This window comes from Choloepus didactylus, chromosome 12 (genome assembly GCF_015220235.1).
Source record: "Choloepus didactylus isolate mChoDid1 chromosome 12, mChoDid1.pri, whole genome shotgun sequence".
Classification (NCBI taxonomy): domain Eukaryota; kingdom Metazoa; phylum Chordata; class Mammalia; order Pilosa; family Megalonychidae; genus Choloepus; species Choloepus didactylus.
In genome coordinates, this window is record NC_051318.1 from 9,683,464 (window position 1) to 9,707,120 (window position 23,657).

General features: G+C 38.6%; 1 protein-coding gene across 4 annotated transcripts in view; it reads left to right on the forward strand.

Moving 5' to 3' along the window:
• The first annotated feature begins 221 nt into the window (after positions 1-221).
• Positions 222-23,657, forward strand: part of KATNAL1 (katanin catalytic subunit A1 like 1) — a 123,042-nt gene continuing 99,606 nt past the window's right edge. Inside the window, exons 1-3 of one of the 4 annotated variants that reach the window (XM_037800428.1) lie at positions 222-297; positions 20,309-20,484; positions 22,272-22,432. In XM_037800428.1, the coding sequence (XP_037656356.1) occupies positions 20,323-20,484; positions 22,272-22,432 (323 nt within the window). In that variant the 5' untranslated portion in view covers positions 222-297; positions 20,309-20,322. Of the gene's footprint in view, positions 298-522; positions 675-4,838; positions 4,915-19,608; positions 19,629-20,308; positions 20,485-22,271; positions 22,433-23,657 lie in introns of those variants that run through there. The other 3 variants (XM_037800427.1, XM_037800429.1, XM_037800430.1) reach the window with 3 other exon arrangements.

Here is a 23,657-nt window from a genome sequence, read left to right on the forward strand (position 1 = left end):
GGAAGAGGGTGCGGGGGAGGCCTGGAGCAGGGGTGTGGCCGGGCCGCAGAGGCCCAGGGTTCCTTCCTCTCGCGCCGCGGTGCTCTCCCCGCCGCCCCGCACCCGCGCGGGCTGCCACCCCTCCCGCGAGCTGACTCACGGCCCCGCGCTCCCCCCGCCGCCCCGCCCGCGGCTGCCATGGCAACCGTACGCCGCCGCCGCCGACTCTCACGCACGTCGCGAACTAACGGACTCCGCGGCGGCCTGCGCCCCACCCCCACCGGCAGCGCCGCCGGCTCGCCGACCCGCGGCATCCAGGTAAGGGGTCGCAGGGGCACGGGCGCGAGCGGAGGACAAGGCGGGGTGCCCAAGGCCGGCAGCCCCGCCCCGGTCGCTCCTCGCCTTCCAGGGACGCCGGGGCAGGGCGCAGTGCGGTTCTCCGGTTGCCGCGGGGAGGGGCGGAGTGGCCGCGCCCGGCTCGCGGGGCATCCTGGGGATTGTAGTCCGGCGGCTGCTCGGGCTGGCGGCCTGAGCGGAGGGACCTGGGCGGCCGGACTACAAAGCCCGGCGGCCCCGACCCCTGCGAAGGGCCGGTCCACTTGGAGCGGCCCGGGAGAAAGAAAATCTCTTTGTCCTGAGGGGGCTCGTGGGTGGTCGCGGAGCGGGGTTCTGTGCGCTGGGAAAGGGAAGTGGAGGTGAGCCTGGGGTTTCCCGCGCTGCTGTTTGGCACTCGCCCTGGGGAGTGTAGGGATGAGCCGCCTCCCAGGCTGCGGGGCTCGGGCCGCCGCGCCTCACCCCCCGGGTGCTGCCTTCGGTGCAGAACCGTATGTATGTCGCACCCTTGGTGGGAGGCCCGAGAAACGATGTTTTTAGTGGCAGCTCTCCTTTCCCTGCTACGTTTATTTCTAGGTGTTTAACCATGTTTATTCTAAGGTAGCTCAGAGACGTTTGACTATTAAACCCTTCAATTAAGAATTGCTCGAAGGGCAGTGGTTTAAAAGATTGAGTGTAGATGTAGATAAAAGAGTTCATCGCTGTTCCGTGATCGTGTCTGGTATTTTTTTTTTTTTTTTTTTTACCATGTTTAAATGTTTGCATTTTACTTATTAAGGCTCAGGGTTGTAAAATGAGCCCCCCTCTTTCCCCCAACAGCCTGATCACTGTCTACACATTTGGATTCCACTTCTTTTAAAGATTTGTTCAAGTACAAATGACTAGTAATTTCTAAAGCACAGACACCCCACCCCACCCTTCCTTTTTTTTTTTTTTTAGCATTGGTAGTAGTAATTATTTTCTTTGATCATTCCGCTTTTTTTTTTCTTCTTCCAGTTTCACAATTTCTCAGGAGCAAGTTTTAAGAATGAAAAATGGCATGCTCTGTTTTTTATGCTCTGGAACATCCTGAATCCCTAGAGTTGGCTCAGGGCCTAGTGGCCATGATGCTTTTCCAGATTTAGATAACCTACCTTGATCACCCTGTAATTTTCACTAGGTACATAACAATCCTAAAAATTTGGTATTTAATGTAGTATGTTGGGAAATTGTTGATAGTATTATATGCTTTTTTGTGGTTGCTCTTAGAAACAAGGACAGAACAGTAGGCCAGGAACACTGCAAAATTACTTTTCTGCCAATTAAAATGAACCTGACCTCTTTAAATAAAATAGCAATTTTGTGCAAGAGGGAGATGAAAAGTAGGTTTAGTAAGGCCTTTGGAGAAAGAAATTGAGGACTTAGTTTATAGTGTAGTGATTTCAAGTATTTCATGTATGCATTCACAGTTTGTTAAGAACCTGCTATGTGCCACACATTGTGCCAGGTGGTGGGAATAAAGAGATGAATGGAAGATAGCCTGTGTTCTGCATGGCCATTGGTGCCATTACTGTAGTGGGATATGTACAGATTGCTATAGCTTGGGTGGGAATGAATAGTAATACAGTGTTAATATTTATTGAATGCTTACTCTGTGTATGGCACTGTGCAGAGTATTTTCTATGCAGCCTCTTGTTTAATCCTCATGAAGTAGCTACTGTTACTTAGAGGCTTAGAGAGGGTACTTTGCCCAAAGTCGTAGCTGGTAAGACATGAATCTGGGATTTGAACCCAGCTGGGTCTAATGCTTGGGTCATGATCACAACCCCTGATGCCATTCTCTTTAAGTGGTAGAAAGATCCTGACTCTGTTTAAGGAGGTTAGGGGATGTTTCCAGTATGATGTGACATTTAACTTGGGTCAAAGAAGCTGAGTAAGCATTTCTTGGGAGAACATGAGAGCAGTCATTGTAGGCACGTGGTACAACATGAGCAAAGGATGGATTTAAAAATAGGTGTGTTGTGTTTTGGGAACCCTGGGTAGTTCTGTATAGCTGGACCCAAATCCTTGCAGGGTAGTTGGCGAGGCCAGGTCCTGATTCTTTCTTCAATATGAGGACATTGCTGAAGAATTTCAAGTAGAGTATGGGTATCATCAGGTTTGTATCTTAGAAAGATCACTGCAGCTCCAGTGTGTAGAATGGGCCTAGGAGATGAAAGATTAGAGTGGTGGTAGGAAACTAGTTTTAGGGGGAAACAAAGTCCAGGAGGGAAATGAAAAGGATCTGAACCAAGCAGGTAGATGACAGGAGGAGATGGATTTTAGAAATATTTAAGAGGTAGAATCCAGCATTCATAATAGGTTGGATATTGGGGGGCTAGAGAGATTTGGAACCCTAAGACGAATGATTCCTGGTTTCTGGCTAGGGTGACTGATGGGATTGTGAAGCCATCGACTGAGATGAGGAGTATCAGGTTTTTGTTGGGGCAAAAGGTAAAGATAAGTTAGTTTTGAGTATTTGTTCAAGGTGCCTATGAAAAATTTGGTGGGGGAGGGGGTAGCTAGTATGCTTTTGGGTTTGGACTTCAGGAGAGAAGTCAGGGTTGGAGAGAGGGGTTTGCATATATAAAAGTAATTGAACTTACAGTAGGAGTGGATCAGCTCACATAGGAATGTGAAGACATGAAAAAGGTAGTTTAAATATGGAACTCTTGGGTAGCAGCATCATTAAGAGGTGAATGTGTGTGTGTGTGTGTGTGTGTGTGTGTGCGTGCGTGCGTGCATGCATGCACATATGTGTGCATTTGGGGAAGAGGCCGTGTTTGAGAAGATGTGGAAAAAGAGCCAACAAAGGAGACTAAAGAGGTCAAGAGGCAGAGTAAGGAGAACTGGGAGAGAGTAGTATCAGACGACAAAGAGGAAAGTAAGCAGGGCATAGTCCATAGTATCAGGTACCTTGGAGAGGGCAAGTAAGGTAAAGATTGAGAAGTGTCCAAAAGTGAAGAAGAGAGGTAAAAAAAAAATCGTGTAGAAGAGGAAACAGTGAGTATAGGCTACTTTAAAAAAACTTACTATTATGAAAAACTTAAACATATACCACAGAAGAGAGAATAGAGTAACATCCCCAGGTACCCGTCACCTAGCTTCAAGAATGAACACAAAAGCTAGTTTTGTTTCATCTGTAACTGAGAAAGGAGGAAAAAAGTAAGAACGGACATGGATGTAGATATATCGGCAAACTGATACAAAGCTGGGAGAGTTCAAAGCCTATGTGATGGTCTCTAAGAGGTGGACTGGAATAAAGGTCATCTGAAAGAAATTTAGCTTAGGAATGAGGAAGGGTATTGATTTGGAATAGTCACTGTGGAAAGGGAACTGAGATAGAACAAGAATTGGTTCACTGAGAGTCCCAGCAGATATTAGAAATCAGTAATTTTCAGTGACAGCAAAACATGAGATTGGGTGATTTTTCTCCTTAAATTTTGATTGATTTTGCTTAAGGAAAAGCTTAAAATCCCAAGGAAACCAATACCTTAAAATTACTGAAGAGAATCCAAGCCAATAACTTATGATTGTATCATTCCTTAACAACCTTAGATTAATTCATTTAAAAAATAATTATTGTCTGTTTTGTGCAGATATAACACTAAAACTAGAAAAGCCCTTGCAGATCTTTCAAATTATTACTTTATACTTAATTGGCTGATCATTTGAGGGGTTTTCTTTTATAGAAAACATTTCTCCAAGTATCACTTAATAAATGTGGTGTAGTGAAAGGAGTCAGATGGGTTTCTTGTCTAATTCTAGAACTGCCACTTATCAGCCATGTAATCTTGGACAGGTGTCCAATCCTTTACCCTTAACCTCAAAAGAGGTATTAATTTTTATGGTCTATTTTATATGATTGTTGGGAAGATTAAACAGTTTAATGAAGGTAACCTCTAGGTGCTCAGTAACTGGAAGTTTGTCTCCATCCCTTCTTTTCTCTACTACTGATTTGGTTCTTTCTGACTGAGGCGGTGTTCTATAACTTTACCAGACCATATTAAGCCGGTAATCAGGAAGTAGTTATGTTACAAAATTATGGTTTGATCTATGAATGGGTTCATCAGTTATTCTTTCAAATAAGCCTTCCTTGAATGCTATAAAATGTTACTTTATAGACCATTAATAGTAACTTAACATGTCTTTGCCTTTTATGAAGTTTCATCTTCAAAGAAACAAGAAGTTCTCCTAGATGAGTTGAGATCCCAACAGCTCTAAAGTTCTTCAGTTCTCTATTTTATCTCATTTCTGGACTGTTACATATTATGATTTCACTATTTCAAATCCTCATTCTGGAAATAAATATTGCATTTTGTTGTTATGTCACTCTGCTTGCTATGCATTCTGGAGGAGCATCTGTTTATAAATGAAAACGTGTGTGTGTTGTGTATACACACACATTTTAATGTACTCAACATTATTTTAAACTTTTTCTCTCCATTGATAACTATACTTAGGCATGGTAGACAGTAAAATTATGCCATAGGATACCTAGTAAAGATCAGTACATAGGCATTTGCCACGTAAATTCAAGACATGTATTGTGAGAGTGGTTAAAACATGGAGTAGTTTTTCAAGGTAGGTTGCTTAATCTCCACTGAATGTCTTTAATTTTTTTTTCTTTTTTTTGCTATTTAGGTTTGATTATGGTCCTATTTAAAAACACAGAGTTGGGATAATTGACCTTTTAAGTCCCCTTTGAACTTCATTCTGTCCATTAGTAATTGTTAATCAAAAGCTCCTATTAAGCAGCCTATCAAAAAATGAGCTTTAGTTCGAAATCTTTATTCTTTCTAATCTTTTGGTATGAACATATTTTTATTAAACAGTTTTTACAGTTTTTATTCATGTTGAAGTATTGTGTTTGTTCCACTTACGTATATTTATTTATATATTTTAGCGCAGTTTTAGGTTTACAGAAAAGTCATGCAGAAAGTACATGAGTTTTCCTTCAGTATTGACATTTTGCATTAGTGTGGTACATTTTTTATAATTGATGAACCAGTATTATAATTATGTTGACTAAAGTTCATAGTTTACATTAGGGTTCACTCTTTGTGTTTGTCATGGTTAAGTTCATGTGTCAGCTTGGCTAGGTTATGGTGTTGTGTAGGTTGGTCAAGCAAGCACTGTCCTTTTGTTACTTGGAGTATTTTGTTGATTTAAATCATTAATAAATTGATTGCATCTGTGGCTCATTGTATCTACAATCAATGAAGGAGCTGGACTTCAGCAAGGAGAGGAGTCTCATCGAGTCAGTCAGAGGCCTTAAGGGGAGAACTGAGGATTTTACCAGCCAGAAAGAACAATTTCTGTCTTTATTTCGTCCAGCTATCTTTTCCTGAGGAATTCATCAAAACCTTCATTCGAGTTCCTAAATTGAGGCTTGCCCTACGAAATTCAGATTTACCATTCCCTGTGGTTGTGTGAGCCAATTCCTATAATACATCTCTTACTATTTAAGTACATGCATCCATCCATACATACATTTATGTAGATCCTATCAGTTCTGTTTCTCTGGAGAAACAGGACTAACACAGTTTTGTACAGTTCTGTGTTTTTAAAACAGTGTTTATTTTGGTACCTAAATATAACATAAAATTTCCCTTTTTAACCACTTACAAGTGTACAAGTCAATGGTATTGATTACGTTCATAATGTTGTACTACCATTACCACCATCCATTACCAAATTGTTTCCAGAGCTTCTGTTTCCCAAACAGAAACTCTGTAACCGTTAAGTATAAACTACTCATCCTCCCCACCCCGGGTTCTGCCCCTAGTGTTCTGTTGGACTCTGGAGTTTTAAAATAGTTGATTCAAGCGGTTCCTGCTGGTTTAATAGTTGTTTTGGTGGAGGGACTGGTTCCTGGAGCTTCCTCCGCTGCCATCTTCTCTCAGTTCTCTGTGTGGGTTTGTTTGTTGGTTGGTTTATTTACTTATTTATTTATTTACTACCTGGTCAGTGACTTATTTGAGTTACTGGTTCTAGAAATTTGAGATGAATCACCAGTGATGGTCATTTGTAGAGTAGTATTTTATACTATAAAGGTATCTACTTGGTTTTTCTTTTTTTAAAATCAGTTTTTTTTTAGATATATTCACATACAATACAGTCATCCACGGTGTGCAATCAGCTCTTCATGGTACCATCATATAGTTGTGCATTCATCATCCCAGTCAATTTTTGAGCATTTTTCTTACTCCAAAAAGAATGAAAATAAGAATAAAAATTAAAATAGAAAAGAACACCCAAAGCATTCTATCCCCCGTGTTCCACCCTGTTTTTCATTTAGTTTTTGTCCACATTTTTCTACTTGTCTGACACTGGATAAAGGGAGTGTGAGCCACAAGGATTTCACAATCACATGGTCACACCGTGTAAGCTATATAGTTATACGATCGTCTTCAAGAATCAAGGATACTGGGTTGCAATTGATAGTTATAGGTATTTCCTTCTATCTATTCCAATACACAAAAAACTACAAAGGGATATCTATGTAGCGCATAAGAATGCCCTCCAGAGTGACCTCTCAACTCCATTTGAGATCTCTAAGCCAGTGAATCGTTATTTTGTTTCATTTCGCTTTCCCTTTTTGGTCAAGAAGATTTTTTCAATCTGTTTGGGTTTATTTTTGAACTCTCAATTCTATTCCATTGATCTGTCTGTGCTTGTGCCAGTACCACACTGTTTTGATTATTGTAGCTTTGTAATAAGTTTTGAAATCAGGAAGTGTGAGTTTTGCAATTGTTCTTCTTTTTCAAGATTGTTTTGGCTACTAGGGGCCCCTTGTACATCCATATGAGTCTGGTAATTCGTCCTTCTGTTTCTGCAAAAGGGGCTGTGTTAATTTTGATTGGGATTGTGTCAAATCTGTACATCACTTTGGGTAGAATTGACAATATTGTTAAGTCTTCCAGTCCATGAATACAGGATATCTTTTCATTAATTTAGGTCTGCTTTAGTTTCTTTCAGCAATGTTTTGTAGTTTTCCATGTATAAATCATTTACGTCTGTTTTAGTTTCCCAACAACTAGAGCAAATACTACCCAGTGGGTTGGTTTAAAGAATGAGAATTTATTGGCTCACAGTTTTGTGGTCAAGAGAAGTCCCAAATTGAAACATCATCAAGGTGGTGCCTTTTTCCTTGAAGGCTGTGGTGTTCTGGGGCTGACTGCCAGCAAACCTTGGTCCTTGTCCCTTTTCTGTCATATGGCACTGCACATGGCAGCACCTTCTCTTTTCTCTTCTGGGGTCTGTTGACTTCCAGCTTCTGGTTGCTCCCTGTGGCTTTTCTTTGGGGCCTTCTCTATAAGCCTTCCAGTAGTGGGAATAAGACCCATCCTCATTCAGTTGGCCACACCTTAGCTAAAAATAACCTCATCAAAAGATACTGTTTATAATGGGTTCACACCCACAGGAATATATTAAGGTTAAGAACATCTTTTTTCTGGGGTACATACAGCTCCAAACTGCCACAGCAACCCAAAGAATAAAATTCTAGAATAAATTTAGCCAAGATTGTTGTGGTGACTTGGAGTTATGTATTCCAGAAAAACATGTTCTGAAATTTAATCCATTCCTGTGGGTGTGAACCCATTGGAGGCAAAACCTTTTGATGGGGTTACTTCAGTTAAGGTGTGGCCCACCTCAGTCAGGGTGGGTGTTAATCCTGTTACTGGAGTCCTTCATAAGAGGATGAAATTTAGGCACACACAGAAAGCCACAGGAAGCAAGAAGCTGAAATGCAACCTGGAAGAGAACAGGAGATGCCGCCACGTGCTTGCCACGTGACAGAGGAACCAAGGCTCGCCGGCAGCCAGCCCCCAAATCCCAGAGTCTTTGGAGAGAAAACATTGCCTTGATGATGCCTCGATTTGGATGTTTTCCCAGTTTCGAAACCATGAGTGAATACATGCCCGTTGTTTAAGCCCACCCATTTCATGGTATTTGCTTCAGCAGCCCAGGAAACTAAAACAGTTACTCTTGTTAAATGGAATTGATTTCTTGATTTCCTTTTTGATTGTTCACTGCTGGTATATAGAAACACCCCTGATTTTTGTGTGTTGGATCTTGTACCCTCCTACTTTGCTGATTTTAGTTATTAGCTCTGATAGCTTTTTTTGGCTTCTTCAGGACTTTACATATGTAGGATCATGTCATCTGTGAATAGAGAGAGTTTTACTTCTTCCTTTCCAATTTGTTTTATTTCTTTTTCTTGCGTCATTACTCTGGCTAGAACTTCAGCACAGTGTTCAACAGCAGTGGTGAAAGTGGGCATTAATTTGATTGATTTTTGAATGTAAAGCACCTTGAATTCTGGGGGATAAATTCCACTTGGTCATAAGGTATTATCTTTTTTTATACATTACTGGATTTGCTTTGGCAAAGCTGAGTTAATGATTTTTGCATCTATATTCATATGTAATTTTCTTTTTTCATAGTGTTTTCAGTTTTGAATTAGGGGAATACTGCCTTTATAATATAATAAAGTAGAAACTGCCTTTTGTATTTTCTGGGAGAGTTTTTTTTAGAATTGGTTTTATTTCTTCCTTAAAATGCTTGGTAGAATGCATTAGTAAAACTGTTTGTATCCAGAATTTGTTTTTGTGGGGAAGTTTTAAATTACAAATTTAATTTATTGATTGATACACAACTATTCAGGGTAACTACTGTATTTCTTCTTTAGTAAGCTTTGATATGTCATGGCTTCCGTAGAATCTGTCCATTTCATTAAGCCCTCTTTTGCCTGTTAATATCTCTAAGGTTTGTAGTGATAGTCTCTCTTTCATTCCTGATTTTGGTAAATTGTGTTTTTTTTCCTCTCCTTCCTGGTTTATATGACTGGAGGTTTATCAATTTTACTGCTCTTTCTAGAGAACCAGCATTTGGCTACATTGAATTTCTTTGTTTTTCTGTGTTCTGTTTCCTTGTTTTTTGCTCTTTATTATCTTCTTCCTTCTTCTTCTTTTTGGTTGAATTTACTTTTCTTTTCATAGTTTCTTAAGATGGAAACTGTTTTTATATGGCCCAAAAGCTAAGAATATTTTTTGATTTTGGAATGGTTCATAAAAATCAGAAGAATACTATTTCATGACTTGAAAATTCTGTGAAATTCCTATTTCAGCATCCGTAAGTAGTTTTCTTTGAACACAGCCATGCCTGTTTATGTACATCATTGTTTATGGCTGCTTTCCTGCTAGAATAGCAGAGTTGGGTAGTTGCTACAGAGTCTGTGTGACATTCTCATTGCTGTGCACTGCTGCTTGCTGCATTGTAATCACAGTGTTTCATATGCCATGCATATTGCAGAACTGATATTTTATTTTATTTTATTTCTTTACCAGTGTATATCCATCATGTCAAAACAAGAAAAGAAAAATGGACTTGGATGTTATGCTTGTAAGACAGTGGAGTGTGGATTATTTTTATTGAATTAGATGACAAGGCATTGTGTTTATTAGGCAATGACACTGTAGTTGTTCTGGAAAAAAAAGTATATATATATATATAAACATTGCCTGACTATGCACTAATCAGAATATTCCCAACTCATAGGAAAGCAATGATCAAAAAATTAGAAAATTTAAAAAGGAATATTATTGTCACAAAAATAACAAAGGAAAAGGAGGCTTCAACCAAAGTTAGTTTTTGTTTGCTCATTTGTTAGCTAAGCAAGGAAGCTGTTTACTGATGGTGAGTTAACTAAATCATGTTTGAGCAGCCAATGTTTTTGGAGAAAATAAACTGAAGACTATTAGCCTTTGGTGGTAACATCTGCTGAAAGAATTGTGACCTCAATAATCAATTAAAAAACAAGGTGAGTGAGTTTGAGTGGTTCCCTGCCTCTTTATGAGTCAACAGATACTATCAATACTGCTTAGTTGTTGTTTATTTGAGGAGTCAGTGCTGAGTTTGAAGTCACTGAAGAATTAACCTCTATGAATAGTCTACATTAAACAACCACAGGCAAGAATATCTCCAAAAAGTTAGGAACACTGGTGATATCATCAGTGTGGCAATGTTAACATCCCTTGAAGAAGCCTCCCCAGAAATTTAGCAAATAAAAGCACAGATTCCACTTGCTTAGAACTCTGGAGGACAAGAGAGACTGGAGAACAACTCCACAGAGACTGAGTCAAAGAAACAAAACCTCAGGAGAAGTCCATCCTGGACTGCCAGTCAGTTCCCGTTTCCCCTCCCCCTCACTCAGTCCCTGGTGGCTCGGGAGCCACACACAGGCAGCACAGCCGCTGGTCCCTCACTCTGTGGACAGAGGCTAAAGAGTGACTCACAGCATCGAGTTAAAACTCCACACATACCCAGGCACAGGGACCCAAGTTAGCAGAGACCCATGGTGAACACAAGCTGATGAGGAGTGCTGCCCCCATAAGAGCACTTGGAGTGGGGCTTGGGGAGAGACCGCCAGGGAAAGGCTGGTAAGAATTGTTGTGGCCAATCCAGTTCCAGTCGGCTGGACCACCTAAAGGCAAAATGGACTTCCCTGAAGTGACCCACATTTCTGGGTTAATCCCCATCTGGCTCCCTGGGGCGGAGTACTCTAAAGGGGAAGAAACTGGAGGCAAAAAAGTCTCACAGAGGGGGGAGGGGGAAACAGGGTGGGGAGATTAAACTGAACTGTTGTAGCATAGAATGGTTCCAAGAACTGAAAAGTATAAGGGAAATGGGGCACTGAGTGAGAGTGAAAATTTAAACAAATCACAGGAGCTGGGGAGAGAAGTCTGCACAAAAACAAGCAAAACAGATCAAGATTCCCAGAGAAGGAACAGAGAAAAGGAAGCTCTCTCATATAGGAGAAACAATTGCACAAGAAGTACAGTCTTAAAAATTGTACCACATATCCAGGGCAGGAATCAGAAGAAGAGCCGAGGAAATCTGAACAGTTAAACATGGGCTTTTCTAAAGGTCTAGAATAGGTTAGACCAAGCATCAAAGAAGAGCCTTAACACAAAGCTAATCAACATTAAAACCCTAGACAAGAGGGAGAAAAGGACCATCAGAGTTAACCCATCAAGAGAACCAGACATCAGTAATATGTCACAAGCCCTATTGAGAAACACATTAAAACTTCACAGGAGACTCAGAAGTTGGTACAACCAACCAAAGATGTTCAAACAAATCTCCTAAATCAGTTCAAGGAGATGAAGGAAAATATGCATAGGTAAAGGTTGTTAAGAAGACAATGTGTGACCATAATGAAGAATTTGAAAGTATAAAAAGAAACATAACAAATTATAGGGATGAAAGGCAAAATAGTAGAGATTAAAAATACACTAGAGGCATACAGCAGCAGATTGGAACAGGCAAAAGAAAGAATCAGTGAGCTAGAAGACAGGGCAATTGAAATTGTACAGTCAAGAAAAGATAGAGAAGAAAATAGAAAAAATTGAGCACTGTCTCAGAGATTTGAGTGATAGCATGAAGCACACAAACATACACACCATGGGTTTCCCAGAAGGCAAAGAAAAGGGAAAAGGGGCAAAAAGAATATTTGAGTAAATAATGGCCCAAAACTCCCCAACTCTTAGGAAAGATACAACATGTCCGAGAAGTGCAACATACTCCAAACAGACTAAATCCTAATAGACTTACTCTGTAACACATATAAATCAGAATGTCAAATGCCAAAGATAAAGAGAATTCTGAAAGCAGTGAGAGAAAAACAGCAAGGGATCCTCAGTAAGACTAAGTGCCAGTTTCTCATCAGAAACCATGGAGGCGAGAAGGCACTGGTATGGTACATTTAAGGTACTTAAAGAGAAAACCTACTAGTCCAAAGTTCTTTGTCTGGAAAAATTGTCCTTCAAAAATGAGGGGAAGTTTCAAATATTCACAGATAAACAGTAACTGAGAGAGTTTGTCAACAAGAGATCTGCCCTACAAGAATTACTAAAGGGAGCTTTGCAGGTTGAAAGGAAAAGACAGGGAGAGTGGCTTGGAGTAGTGTGAAGAAATGAAGGTCATCAGTATGGGTAGCTAAAAAGGTAATTGCAAAACCCCATAGTATCTCAGGAAGTTACCTCAGGAATTTACCTCAGGAAATTAAGTATAGAATTGCCATATGATCCAACAACCCCACTACTAGTTGTATACTCAGAAGAACTGAAAGCAGGGATGGGAACAGACATTTGCTCACTGATATTCATAGCATTATTTACAGTTGCCAAAAGATGGAAGCAATCTGAGTATCTGACGAATGGATAAACAAAATGTGTTATATACATACAATGAAATGTTATTCAGCTGTAAGAAGGAATGAGGTACTGAGGCCTGTGACATGGATGGATGAACCTTGAGGACATTATGCTGAGTGAATTAAGCCAGACATAAAAGGACAAATGCTGCATGATCTCACTGATACGAAATAATTATAATAAGCAAACTCATAGATATATGATAGATTGGGATAACGGAATGGGGTTGATGCTTAATTTACAAAATTTCCATTTAGGTTGATTGTAAAAGTTTGGAAGTGAATGATGGTGATGATTATTGTGAGTGTATATAGCAGCACTGAATTATGTATGTGAATGTGGTTGAAAGGGGAAGCTTTGGGTCATGTATATTACTAGAATGAAAGATTGGAAGATAAAAATGGGAATGTATAACACAGTGAACCCTGTTGTGGATGATGAACAAGGGTTAATAGTAAAAATATAAGAATGCTCTTTCATGAATTATAACAAATGTATAGCACTATTAGAAGGTTTTGGTAATAGGGTGGCATATGGAAAAAAAATACACCTGATGTAAACTTTGGACTATAATTAATTGTACTATTTCAGTATCCTTTCATCAGTTGTAACAAAGGTACCATCTGGATTGCCAAGTGTCAACAATTGGGTGGGGGGGTTTATGGGAACGTTGTACTTTTTTCATGACTTTTTCATAAACCTACAACTTCTTTAATAATTGTTTTAAAAATTATCTTAAGCGAAAGAAAACAAACACGAAGTACTACAAATTGTATGACTCCATTTATATGAAATGTAAATGTAAATACATCTATAGAGACAGAAGTAGATGAGTGGTTATGTAGGGCTGGGGAAGGAGAGAGAGATTTGAAAGGTATCTGCTAAGGTGTTTGGGCTTTTTCTTTTTTGGAGTAGTGAAAATGTTCTCAAATTGATTGTGCTGATGAAGGCACAACTCTGTGATTTTACTAAAAGCCAATGATTGTATGCTTTGGATGGATTGTATGGTTTGTGAAATTATCTTAATAAAACTGCCTTAAAAACCTCCTATTGAAGTATAGCCAACAGGAAATAGCGGGTGAATCTAGGTGAAGAGTATATGGAAACTCACTATATTAGTCTTCCAAATTTTCTGTAAGTTTCAATTTTTTTTCAAAACAAAAAGTGTTTTAAAAGTGATTCAATAGGGGAGACTCTAAGATGGCAGCATAGAGAGGAGTGGGAGCTAGTTAGTACCCCTGGAAGAACTAATAACCAGAACAACTAGTAAATAATCTGGAATAACTGGGGGGGGACAAACGTGACTGTCCACTCATCATACACCAACCTGAATTGGGAGGAATGCCTGAGATCACAGCATAAAATCTGTAGGTAAAGACTGTGGATCCAAGCCAGGAGCCCCCTCCCCCACGGCCCAAGCTGCAAAGCCTCATGGTGCTAGAGAGAAGCTCTCCCCCAGCAAGTGAATATAGCTCAGCTGAGCTACAGCGGGAGTTTTAATTAACAAACGTGGACAGCTCAATGCAAACTATGAATCTTCAAGAAGCAGACAGAGGCTTTGGATGACGACTGATCTTGGAGAGCTGGAGGGTGGCAGTGGACTGGCCCTGAAGGGGGCTTTCTGTCCCTTTTTCGGCTCAGTGGAGGAAGCCTCGGCCATTTTCAGTTCCCAGTGCTCTGACCCAGACAAGGGTGGAGACAGCACAGGCGGAGAGTCTATTCAAATGCTAATGACCTCTCCCTAGGGGGTTATATCTTCCTTCAGAGGTAAAAGGTGGGGCCCAGCTCTACGAACCGACTTCCATTCAGAACTGGACCCCAGAACCTGGGGGAAAACAGTCGTCGGCCACTTCTCCTTACACCAGTCTGGAGTTACAGGCTGGCAGGTGCTACCTGCTGGGCAGAAAAGCACAGTGACCTGAGATCTCACAGGGTTTACCATTTTCTAAGACACACCCTCAGGGAAACCGGATACTGAATATGTCTTCCTTCTGGAACCAGAGCCCATTTTGGTCTGGGAAAACCTGATTGGGGTAACCAAGGAAACCATGCCTGGACAACAGAAAACTACAACCTACACTAAGAAAAATGAAGTATGGCCCAGTCAAAGGAACAGACTTACACTTCAATTGAGATACATGAATTTAAACAACTAATACTAAATCAATTCAAAAAGTTTAGGGGAGATACAGCACAAGAGATGAACTGTATAATGAAAATACTGGATGTACATAAGGTAGAAATCAAAAGTTTGAAAAACCAACTGGCAGAATCTATGGAAATGAAAGGCACAATACGAGATGAAAGACACAATTGAAACACACAACAGTAGATCTCAAGAGACAGAAGAAAACACTCAGGAACTGGAGAACAAGGCACCTGAAAGCCTACACACAAAAGAACAGATAGGGAGAAGAAGGGAAAAATACGAGCAATGTCTCTGGGAACTTAAGGACAAAACGAAAAGCAGGAATGTACATGTCATTGTTGTCCCAGAAGGAGAAGAGAAGAGAAAAGGGTCAGGAGCAATAATAGAGGAAATAATCAATGAAAATTTCCCATCTCTTATGAAAGACATAAAATTATGGATCTAAGAAGTGCAGCGTTCCCCAAACAGAATAGATCTGAATAGGCCTACACCAAGACACTTTCAGATTATCAAATGTCAAAGATAAAGAGAGACTCCTGAAAGCAGCACAAGAAAAGTGATCCATCACATACAAAGGAAGCTTGATAAGACTACATGCAGATTTCTCAGTAGAAACCATGGAGGCAAGAAGGAAGTGGTGTGATATGTTTAAGATACTGAAAGAGAAAAACTGCTAACCAAGAATCCTATATCTGGCAAAACTGTCCTTCAAATATGAGGGAGAGCTTAAAATATTCTCAGACAAACAGACAATGACAGACTTTGTGAACAAGATACCTGCTCTACAGGAAACACTAAAGGAAGCACTGCAGACAGAAAGGAAAAGACAGAAGTGAGAGGTTTGGAAGATAGTAGCACAACAATGTAAGTACGCTGAACAAAGATGACTGTGAGTATGGTTGAAAGAGGAAGGTTGGGACAAAGTGGGACACCAGAACAAAAGACGAAAGATAAAGACTGGGACTGTATAACTCAGGGAAACCTAGGGTGCTCAACGGTTGTAATAAAAGGTACAAATATGTTTTTACCTGAGGTAGAACAAATGAATGTCAACATTGCAAGGTGTTAAAAATAGGGTGGGATTGGTGGGAAAGTATAATCAATGCAAACTAGAGATTATAGTTAACAGAAACATTGTATTATGCTTCCATTAATATACCAAAGGCAGTATCCTAAAGCTAAATGCATATGGGGGGTGGGGAATAGGGGAAGGGTATGGGACTCCTGGCATTGGTGATATTGTCTGACTATTCTACTTTAGATTAATGCTATTTTTCCTTTTGTTGCTTTCTAGCTGTCATGTTTTCTCCCTCTCTATCTCTCTCTCTTCTGTTTCATTTGTCTCTCTGCCTTCTTTGTCTCTTCCTCCTTGTTTGTGGAAGAAATGGAGATGTCCTTATATAGAGAGTGGCGATGGTGCTGAATACATAAATAGGTGACTATACAGGGAACCAACGATTATTTACTTGGGACAGAATGTATGGTGTGTGAACAAACTAGTCTTAAAAAAAAATGGGTTGATGAAGAAACCTTGAAGGCACTATATTGAGTGAAATAAGACAGAAATATAAAGGCAAATATTGCAGGGTCTTACTGATATGAACTAATTATAATATGTAAACTCATAGACATGAAATATAAGTTGCCAGGGGATAGAATGAGGCTAAAGAATGGGGAGCGGTTGCTTATTACGAGCAGAATGTTCAACTAGGGTGAACTTAAGCGTTTGGAAATGGGCAGAGGTGATGGTAGCATGTTGTGAGAATAACTAACTGCTGAAAGGCATGTGAAGGTGGTGGAAAGGGGAAGCTCAGAGTCATGTATGTCACCAGAAAGAAAGTTGGAGGTTAAAAGATGGGAATGTATAAAACAGTGAATCTTGTGGTGGACAATGTCCATGATTAACTGTACAAATATTAGAAATCTCTCTCACGAACTAGAACAAATGTATGGCATGATAACTAGAAGTTAATAATAAAGAGGATATAGGAAAAAAATATATATTGCAAACTACATGCTGCAGTTAGTAGTATTTAAACATTCTTTCATCAACAGTAACGAATGTATTATTCCAAAACTATGAATCAGTAATGGAGGGGGGGTGGTTAGGGGTATGGGAGGATTTGAGTTTCATTGTTTTGTCTTTATTTCATTTCTGGAGTAATGAAAATGTTCTAAAAATTGAAAAAAAATAATTGTGATGATGGATGCACAGCTGTATGATGATACCATGGGCAATTGATTGTACACTTTGGATCTTTGGATAGTTGTATGGTATGTGAACAATCTCAGCAAAAAAAATATAAAAAATGATTCAATAAATCATTTCTTTTCATACCCCCCCCCGAAAAAAAAAATCAAAGTTAGGAACTAAAACTAATTTAGTTCTGCCCAAACTGGAATCTGTCTGTTAAGATGTGTTACAGTTGACAGTGGTAAAAAAAATATGTGTGGAACACATAGTCAACACCTGTAAAAAATGTAAGATGTTTAAAGCCCATAGTAATTAATTGTTTTATTTATCAGCAGATATTTTGCAGTGTTTATTTGACTCTATCATGTGATATGAATCAGTTACGTCAACAGTTTGAACTTCATTTGCTCTTGTGGATTTAACTATTGTCAGTGTCATGAATTTCTGTCAGAAATAGAAGCTGAGTATCCTGACTTGACTTACCGCATAGAAATTTGGTGGCTTGGCCTTGGTAAAATTTCATTGCAAGTGTTTGAGTGCAGGGTCAAGAAGGAAATTTTTCTGAACACTGAATAACTTTGGAAATTAGCTTTTGCTATAGACTTAATAATGTTTCTTGATAAATTCAACCTAAAATTACTAGACCAAATTGTGCTTATATGCAAAACTAACATTGCCTTAGAGTCATTTAGGTGACAGCTAGTGTTTGAATTACAAGTAAAGTCAAACTACTTTATGCAGCTTTCCGTGCTATTAAGTGTTAAAGAAATGTGATCTTTTTTTTAAATTCATTTTTATAGAGATATCGTCACATACCATGCAGTCATACAAAGCATACATTCAGTTGTTCACAGTACCATTATATAGTTGTGCATTCATTACCAAAATTAGTTTTTGAACATTTTCATCACCACACACACAAAAATAACTAAAATAAAAATCAAAGTGAAAAAGAACAATCAAAGCAAAAAAGAACACTGGGTGCTCCCCCCCCCCCTTTTTCTACTCATCCATCCATACACTGGACAAAGGGGAGTGTGGTCCATATGGCTTTCCCAATCACCTTATATCACCCCTCATAAGCTACATTTTTATACAATCATCTTAAAGATTCATGGGTTCTGGGTTGTGTAGTTTGATAGTTTCAGGTATTTACTGCTAGCTGTTCCAATTCATTAGAACCTAAAAAGTGTTGTCAATATTGTGTGTAAGAGTGCCCATCAGAGTGACCTCTCAGCTCCTTTTGGAATCTCTCAGCCACTGGAAGTTATTTCATTTCCTTTCACATGCCCCTTTTGGTCAAGAAAGAAATGCGATCTTTATTTTCACCTAAATGTGCAGTAGATATATTTTCTGAGCTCAGACTGCATTTTCAGATTTTGATACTAATGCAAAAGAAATATCCATGTTACAAAATCTAGTTAAGTGTGCAATTGAGAATTGAGGCATTTGTCCTAGCTTTCCATTGGAAACAATTAATCTGCAACATAGTGACATGCTCAAAGGCAAATGTCAAGAGGAGAATAAATTCTTTAAATGCCTTCTAAGCAATGAACATGCTGAACTGAGACCATGTACTTGTGACTTGATATCACTATTTGGCAGTACCTATTTGGGTGAAAAGTCGTTTCACAGATGAAATACGTAAAGTTTCAGTACAGATCAGCATTGAATAAATGAACATTTGCAATGAATTTTGATGTTAGGGAATGCTAACTTTGTGCCCCAATTAATTAAAAATGTTACCTCCTAAAAGGATTCCATTCTTCTCTTTAGTAGACTTTTATTATAAAAAAATTGTACTTAATTATTATTATATTTTCAATTTCATCAATAAAAGTTTTGGAAATTTGTTTTGGCTTGTTATATAAGTACCTACATTATTGCCTCACTTTTGCCTGTTGACTCTCAAAAATTAGCATATTTATTATCTGGACCTTTCCAGAAAAAGTTTGCTGACCTCTCCTTTATGTCAGGATATCTTTTTTCTGCAGTTGTACCTGAATTAATGCTTTTGATCTCCTCATCTCACTGTGGCTTTAACAGGAAATAATTTATGGAACAGCTTTATGTCTACTCAGCTTACTAATTGCAGCTTATTCATTGTAATAAGTCTTAACTGTTTTGTGTTACTATTCTACTCTTCATGGCCTTCCTGTATTGTGTGGTAGATCTACAAAACACTGAAACCACTTGCTGCGCAATACTGAATGCTTTGCTGCATGTTATTCTCATGTGTTTAGGAAACATGGATGCTGCCTTCAAGGAACCCGTATTGGGAGAAGAGGCAGAGAACACGCCAGAACACAAGAAGGAAACGAAGGGCTTTATTTTCAAGACTTGTTGTGATGCCTAGAACTAAGTCTGCTTAATTTTGAGGAAGAGTTTTTGAGCCCCTAAAGACTAGACAAGAGACCCAGAGGAAGAAAGGAAGAGTCAAGCTACCCAAATCAGCACTTTAATTCCCTCAGGAAGGCATGGAGAAGCATTTTGATTTTTCTCCACTAAGTGTGTTCAGTGGTTTATTGTTCCAGGAACTGAGAGTAGGGTAGTTTGGGCTCTTTGCCACGATGTCGTTCTTCTGCATCTCTGGCCTTCCTACTCTTTGTAGTCTTGGGAGGAGAGTGTCTTTGCATAGGAGCCTTGGATGATTCTGGGAGACTTTTGGAAAGCCTGGAAGAAAAGCCAGAATTACTGGACTAGAGGACTCGGGCAAAAAGCGGAGGTTCACAAGGTGATCTTCTAGCGTCTTGGGAAAGGAAAGGACTAATGATAGTTATTGGCACAGCCAAAAAGCTGTAGAGGATTATACAGTATTACAGAGGATTGCTAATTGGGGAACCAAAAGGGCACAAGTAGTTATTTCATGTGGTTTTTGCTTAGGTTACGTTGAATGGGACAATTACACACATACCAATTTTTCATGGACAACTATAGCCTGTTCCTTTAAAATGTATACTTTAAATGTGGCTTTGTTCTTGGGGCCAGGAAGTTTTAGTGTGAAGTAATTTCTGCAGTTTTAATTGAGACCAGTGGAAATATAATGTGATATTCATATATTTATTTTAAATCTATGTTTTAAAACAAGAATGTAAAGCAAGGCTATCTTTACATTATTGCAACCTGTGGTGATTATAAATGAACAAGAACTGGTGTCCATTTATGTCACACAAATCAGAGCTGTGTAATTTCTTCCTATTACCGTCTTAGATGTTCTTTTGTAATCTCCTTTGTACCTTCAAAATTCAAAACCTTGTTTAGCATTTCAAGATGCATTCAGGTAATCTCAATGAATGAAAGGTAACCTTTATGACTTTCAAAGTAGTTTTAAGCAGATATTTTAAAGAATAATAAAAAATATTTTAAGGTTGGCACTAACAACTTTATAGAAAAGTCATTATATTTTATGTTTAGGTCTCTGAAAAAAGATGAATTTGGCTGAGATTTGTGACAATGCAAAGAAAGGAAGAGAATATGCACTTCTTGGAAATTATGACTCATCGATGGTGTATTACCAGGGGGTGATTCAGCAGATTCACAGGCATTGCCAGTCAGTCAGAGACCCAGCTGTCAAAGGCAAATGGCAACAGGTAAGATCCCTTAAAGAATTTGATGCTTGAGGGCAGTGGACTACTGTACTTGAAATTAGAATTGGGAAATTAACTTGAGATTTTAATAGTTCTTATGTATGTGAATACTGAGATATATTAAAATGTACACTGATAAATTATCTGATGACTTGCCTAGTTAATGTTTTGATGCTTTTGAATACATTTCATGAGGCATATTTTGAAGGTACTTAATTCTAATTGACTGTTACTGATTCTTTTAACTTTCAAGATGAATTGCTTAATGATGTGTGACTACAAATTTTGTAAATAAACTACTTCTACTCATCCCCTCACCCTTCGTTTTTACTGTAATTTTGACCCATTTCATAAGAGTTTTCCCTTAGGAAATTTTCCTTGTCTTTTGAAAGACTCCTTGTAGATACAAATGAGTCAGTGATCTAATGAAAAAATGCTAATGTATTTGCTAAGTCTCTTGACTGTACAACTTGACTTTATAATAGTAGAGTTAATAAAAATTTGAACTATAATTTCCCCACTTAGGCTTAAAACTTGAAATCCTTTTAAAATTAAAAGTACAAAGTTAAGCATTTCTTTGAAGTTTCCATTTTATGTACTAATGCTTTTCAAGTTTTCTTCTAAGTTTTTCACTAGTTATTTGGCTTATTTTACAACTTAAATGTTACCAAATTATGTTAAGTGAGAGCAACATATTTGCTCTAAAGCAAATAAAAAGTTGTTTTTCTTCTATCCTTTGTACTTGTCTCAGGCAGGGGTCATTTATAAATCTATTTCAGAAATCCTTTTGACATATTCTTAATTGTATGTGTTAAATAACGATCATTTCTATTCAGATAAGTCTTTGCGTTTCTTTCCATTAGATTCTGAAATTTCATTTCTCCCACTGTAACATGTTACATACTGTGTATGTTAGCATTTGAATTTTACCTAAATGTTTCTTTAGTTCCTGCAGCTTCTTTATATGTTCCTTTCTATGTATTATTAAAGATAAGGAAAAGTTTCTTATGCTTTGCTTTACAGTAAAATATGCTTTCTGTTTTAATAGAAATTAGGATTGTTAAATGAATTTATAAATGGAATTTTCATTCTGTTATGTGTTTGCCTTTGAAAATTCTTTTGGGCCCAGAGTTTAAAAACACAAGAACTTGCACATAGTAGGTACCCAGCTGAGTTTTTTAAATAGAAAGAGTCTTGCTTTGAACTGAAATGAAACTACCCAGAACTTGAAAGACTTTAAACAAAGCCAAAAGGAATCAGACTTTAGGTGAAGGAGAATTTAAATAAAAACTCTAAGTGTGTGATTAATACTGCTTCAGGCTTTTAGATGTTCATGGCAGGCATTTCATCTTCAGTGATATTGGTGATAGGAAATGCTGGTGAAAATTTTGGCTGACAATTTTTGGGAATCTATTTACAAATATATTAAAAGAATTTAAGGTGACAATAGATTTTGGGAACAGTTAACTTGACTTAACATTTTAAAACTTGCTTGTTTTAAATTGTAGTAATAGTCATTACATTCTTTGGTAGAAATAGAGTTCCATTATGAAAGGATACATAAATACTTCCCCTATGAAAAGGTATATAGTTATGTTTTTTTATACCGATTTCTGCACTCCTATCTATATTATCTTAAATAGTTCTTTTTTTTTAAATATGTTTTAATGACTCATTTTGCATACTTGGTATGATATTAAGTAAATTCATTCTGTAGCAGTTTATTACATATATATATATATATAAACTAAACGGTTTCTAGTATAAAGGCTATTTTTTTTTTTTTTAAGGTTCGGCAGGAATTAGTAGAAGAATATGAACAAGTTAAAAGTATTGTCAGCACTTTAGAAAGTTTTAAAATTGACAAGCCCCCAGATTTCCCTGTGTCCTGTCAAGATGAACCATTTAGAGATCCTGCTGTTTGGCCACCTCCTGTACCTGCAGAACACAGGTAAATGGGACTTTATATTCTTTTTCTGGTACTTCTGTAGTTAATTGATATTCACAGTGAGGCTTTATTTGAACAAAGAATGGAAAAGTATGGGGGGGGGCATATAAAATATATCTATTTATAATTTTCCCACCTCACAGTTTACCTTGAGTATATATTTGATAAAGAGCAGAGGTGGATCACTTGTCATCTATCTTGCTTTTAGAGTGCTTTGCTGCTGTAAGAACAATAGAAGTCTACTGGTGGTCCTAAAATTTATTGGTTAAGAGAGTTCTTTTGTGTTTCGTAATGTCAGCATCAAAATGTGGATAGCTTTGCTTTAGAAGACTTTACCAACTTTGAATGGAAAAGGGGAGAAATTGGATTCATCTGTTCGGGCCCCAGCCAGTTTCCCGAGTCCATGCTGGAAGGTGCCTTGGCGCGATGTTCAGTGGCTTTTACCTTAAAGGCAACTCGGGTTCCCTAGAGCGGCTCTAGGGTTGTCTCCTGCCAGACTTTCCTTCCACGTTAGACCTCCCTTCTTGTTTTTTCCTGTCTTCTTGTCTTGACAGTCTGCTCTTTCTTGCAGGAATACACATAACCCCCATCTAACTGAGCAACTCCTCATTCTTCAAGTCTCCGCTCGACTGTCTTTCCCCTCAGCAGCCTTTTCCAGCTTGCCCAGGCACAGCAGTGTGTTTATAGCATTTAGGTTGTGTTTGTTTCTCTCCTCACAAGATTAGGAATTTTTCAAGGGCAAGGACCATGGTTTTATTTTCTTACAAAAACAAACAAATGAGTAAACTTCCATTGCCTCACACAGGTTGGGTGCAGAGTAGGCTTTTAGTCACCAGTGTATGAATAGCTCCATGGAATTCACAAGTGAGGAAACGGAGGCCTGAGGAGAGCCCGGCTTGTAAGTTAGCCTCCGCGAGGATCCATGTTTAGGTCTTTCTGACGTTCTGCCCACTTTGCTGTGATGTGGTGTTGTGGCCAGAGGGTTGTGCCATAGAGAAGTTTCCTTTTGTGAGTAGCTGTGACTATCCTGTCTTACCTTGTTGATCTTGAAGTTTTATAAAAGCATCTAAAGAACCGTAAAAGTGATTAATTTCTTCCTTCAGGGTTTTCCCCGCTGATTTACAAGTAATTTCGTGGTTCCCATTATGAAGACACTAAGTGATTGTTTTTTAAGGTCTACAACAATGTTGTACTTTCCTCAGGGGAAGCACCTTCAGGGATTTTGGAT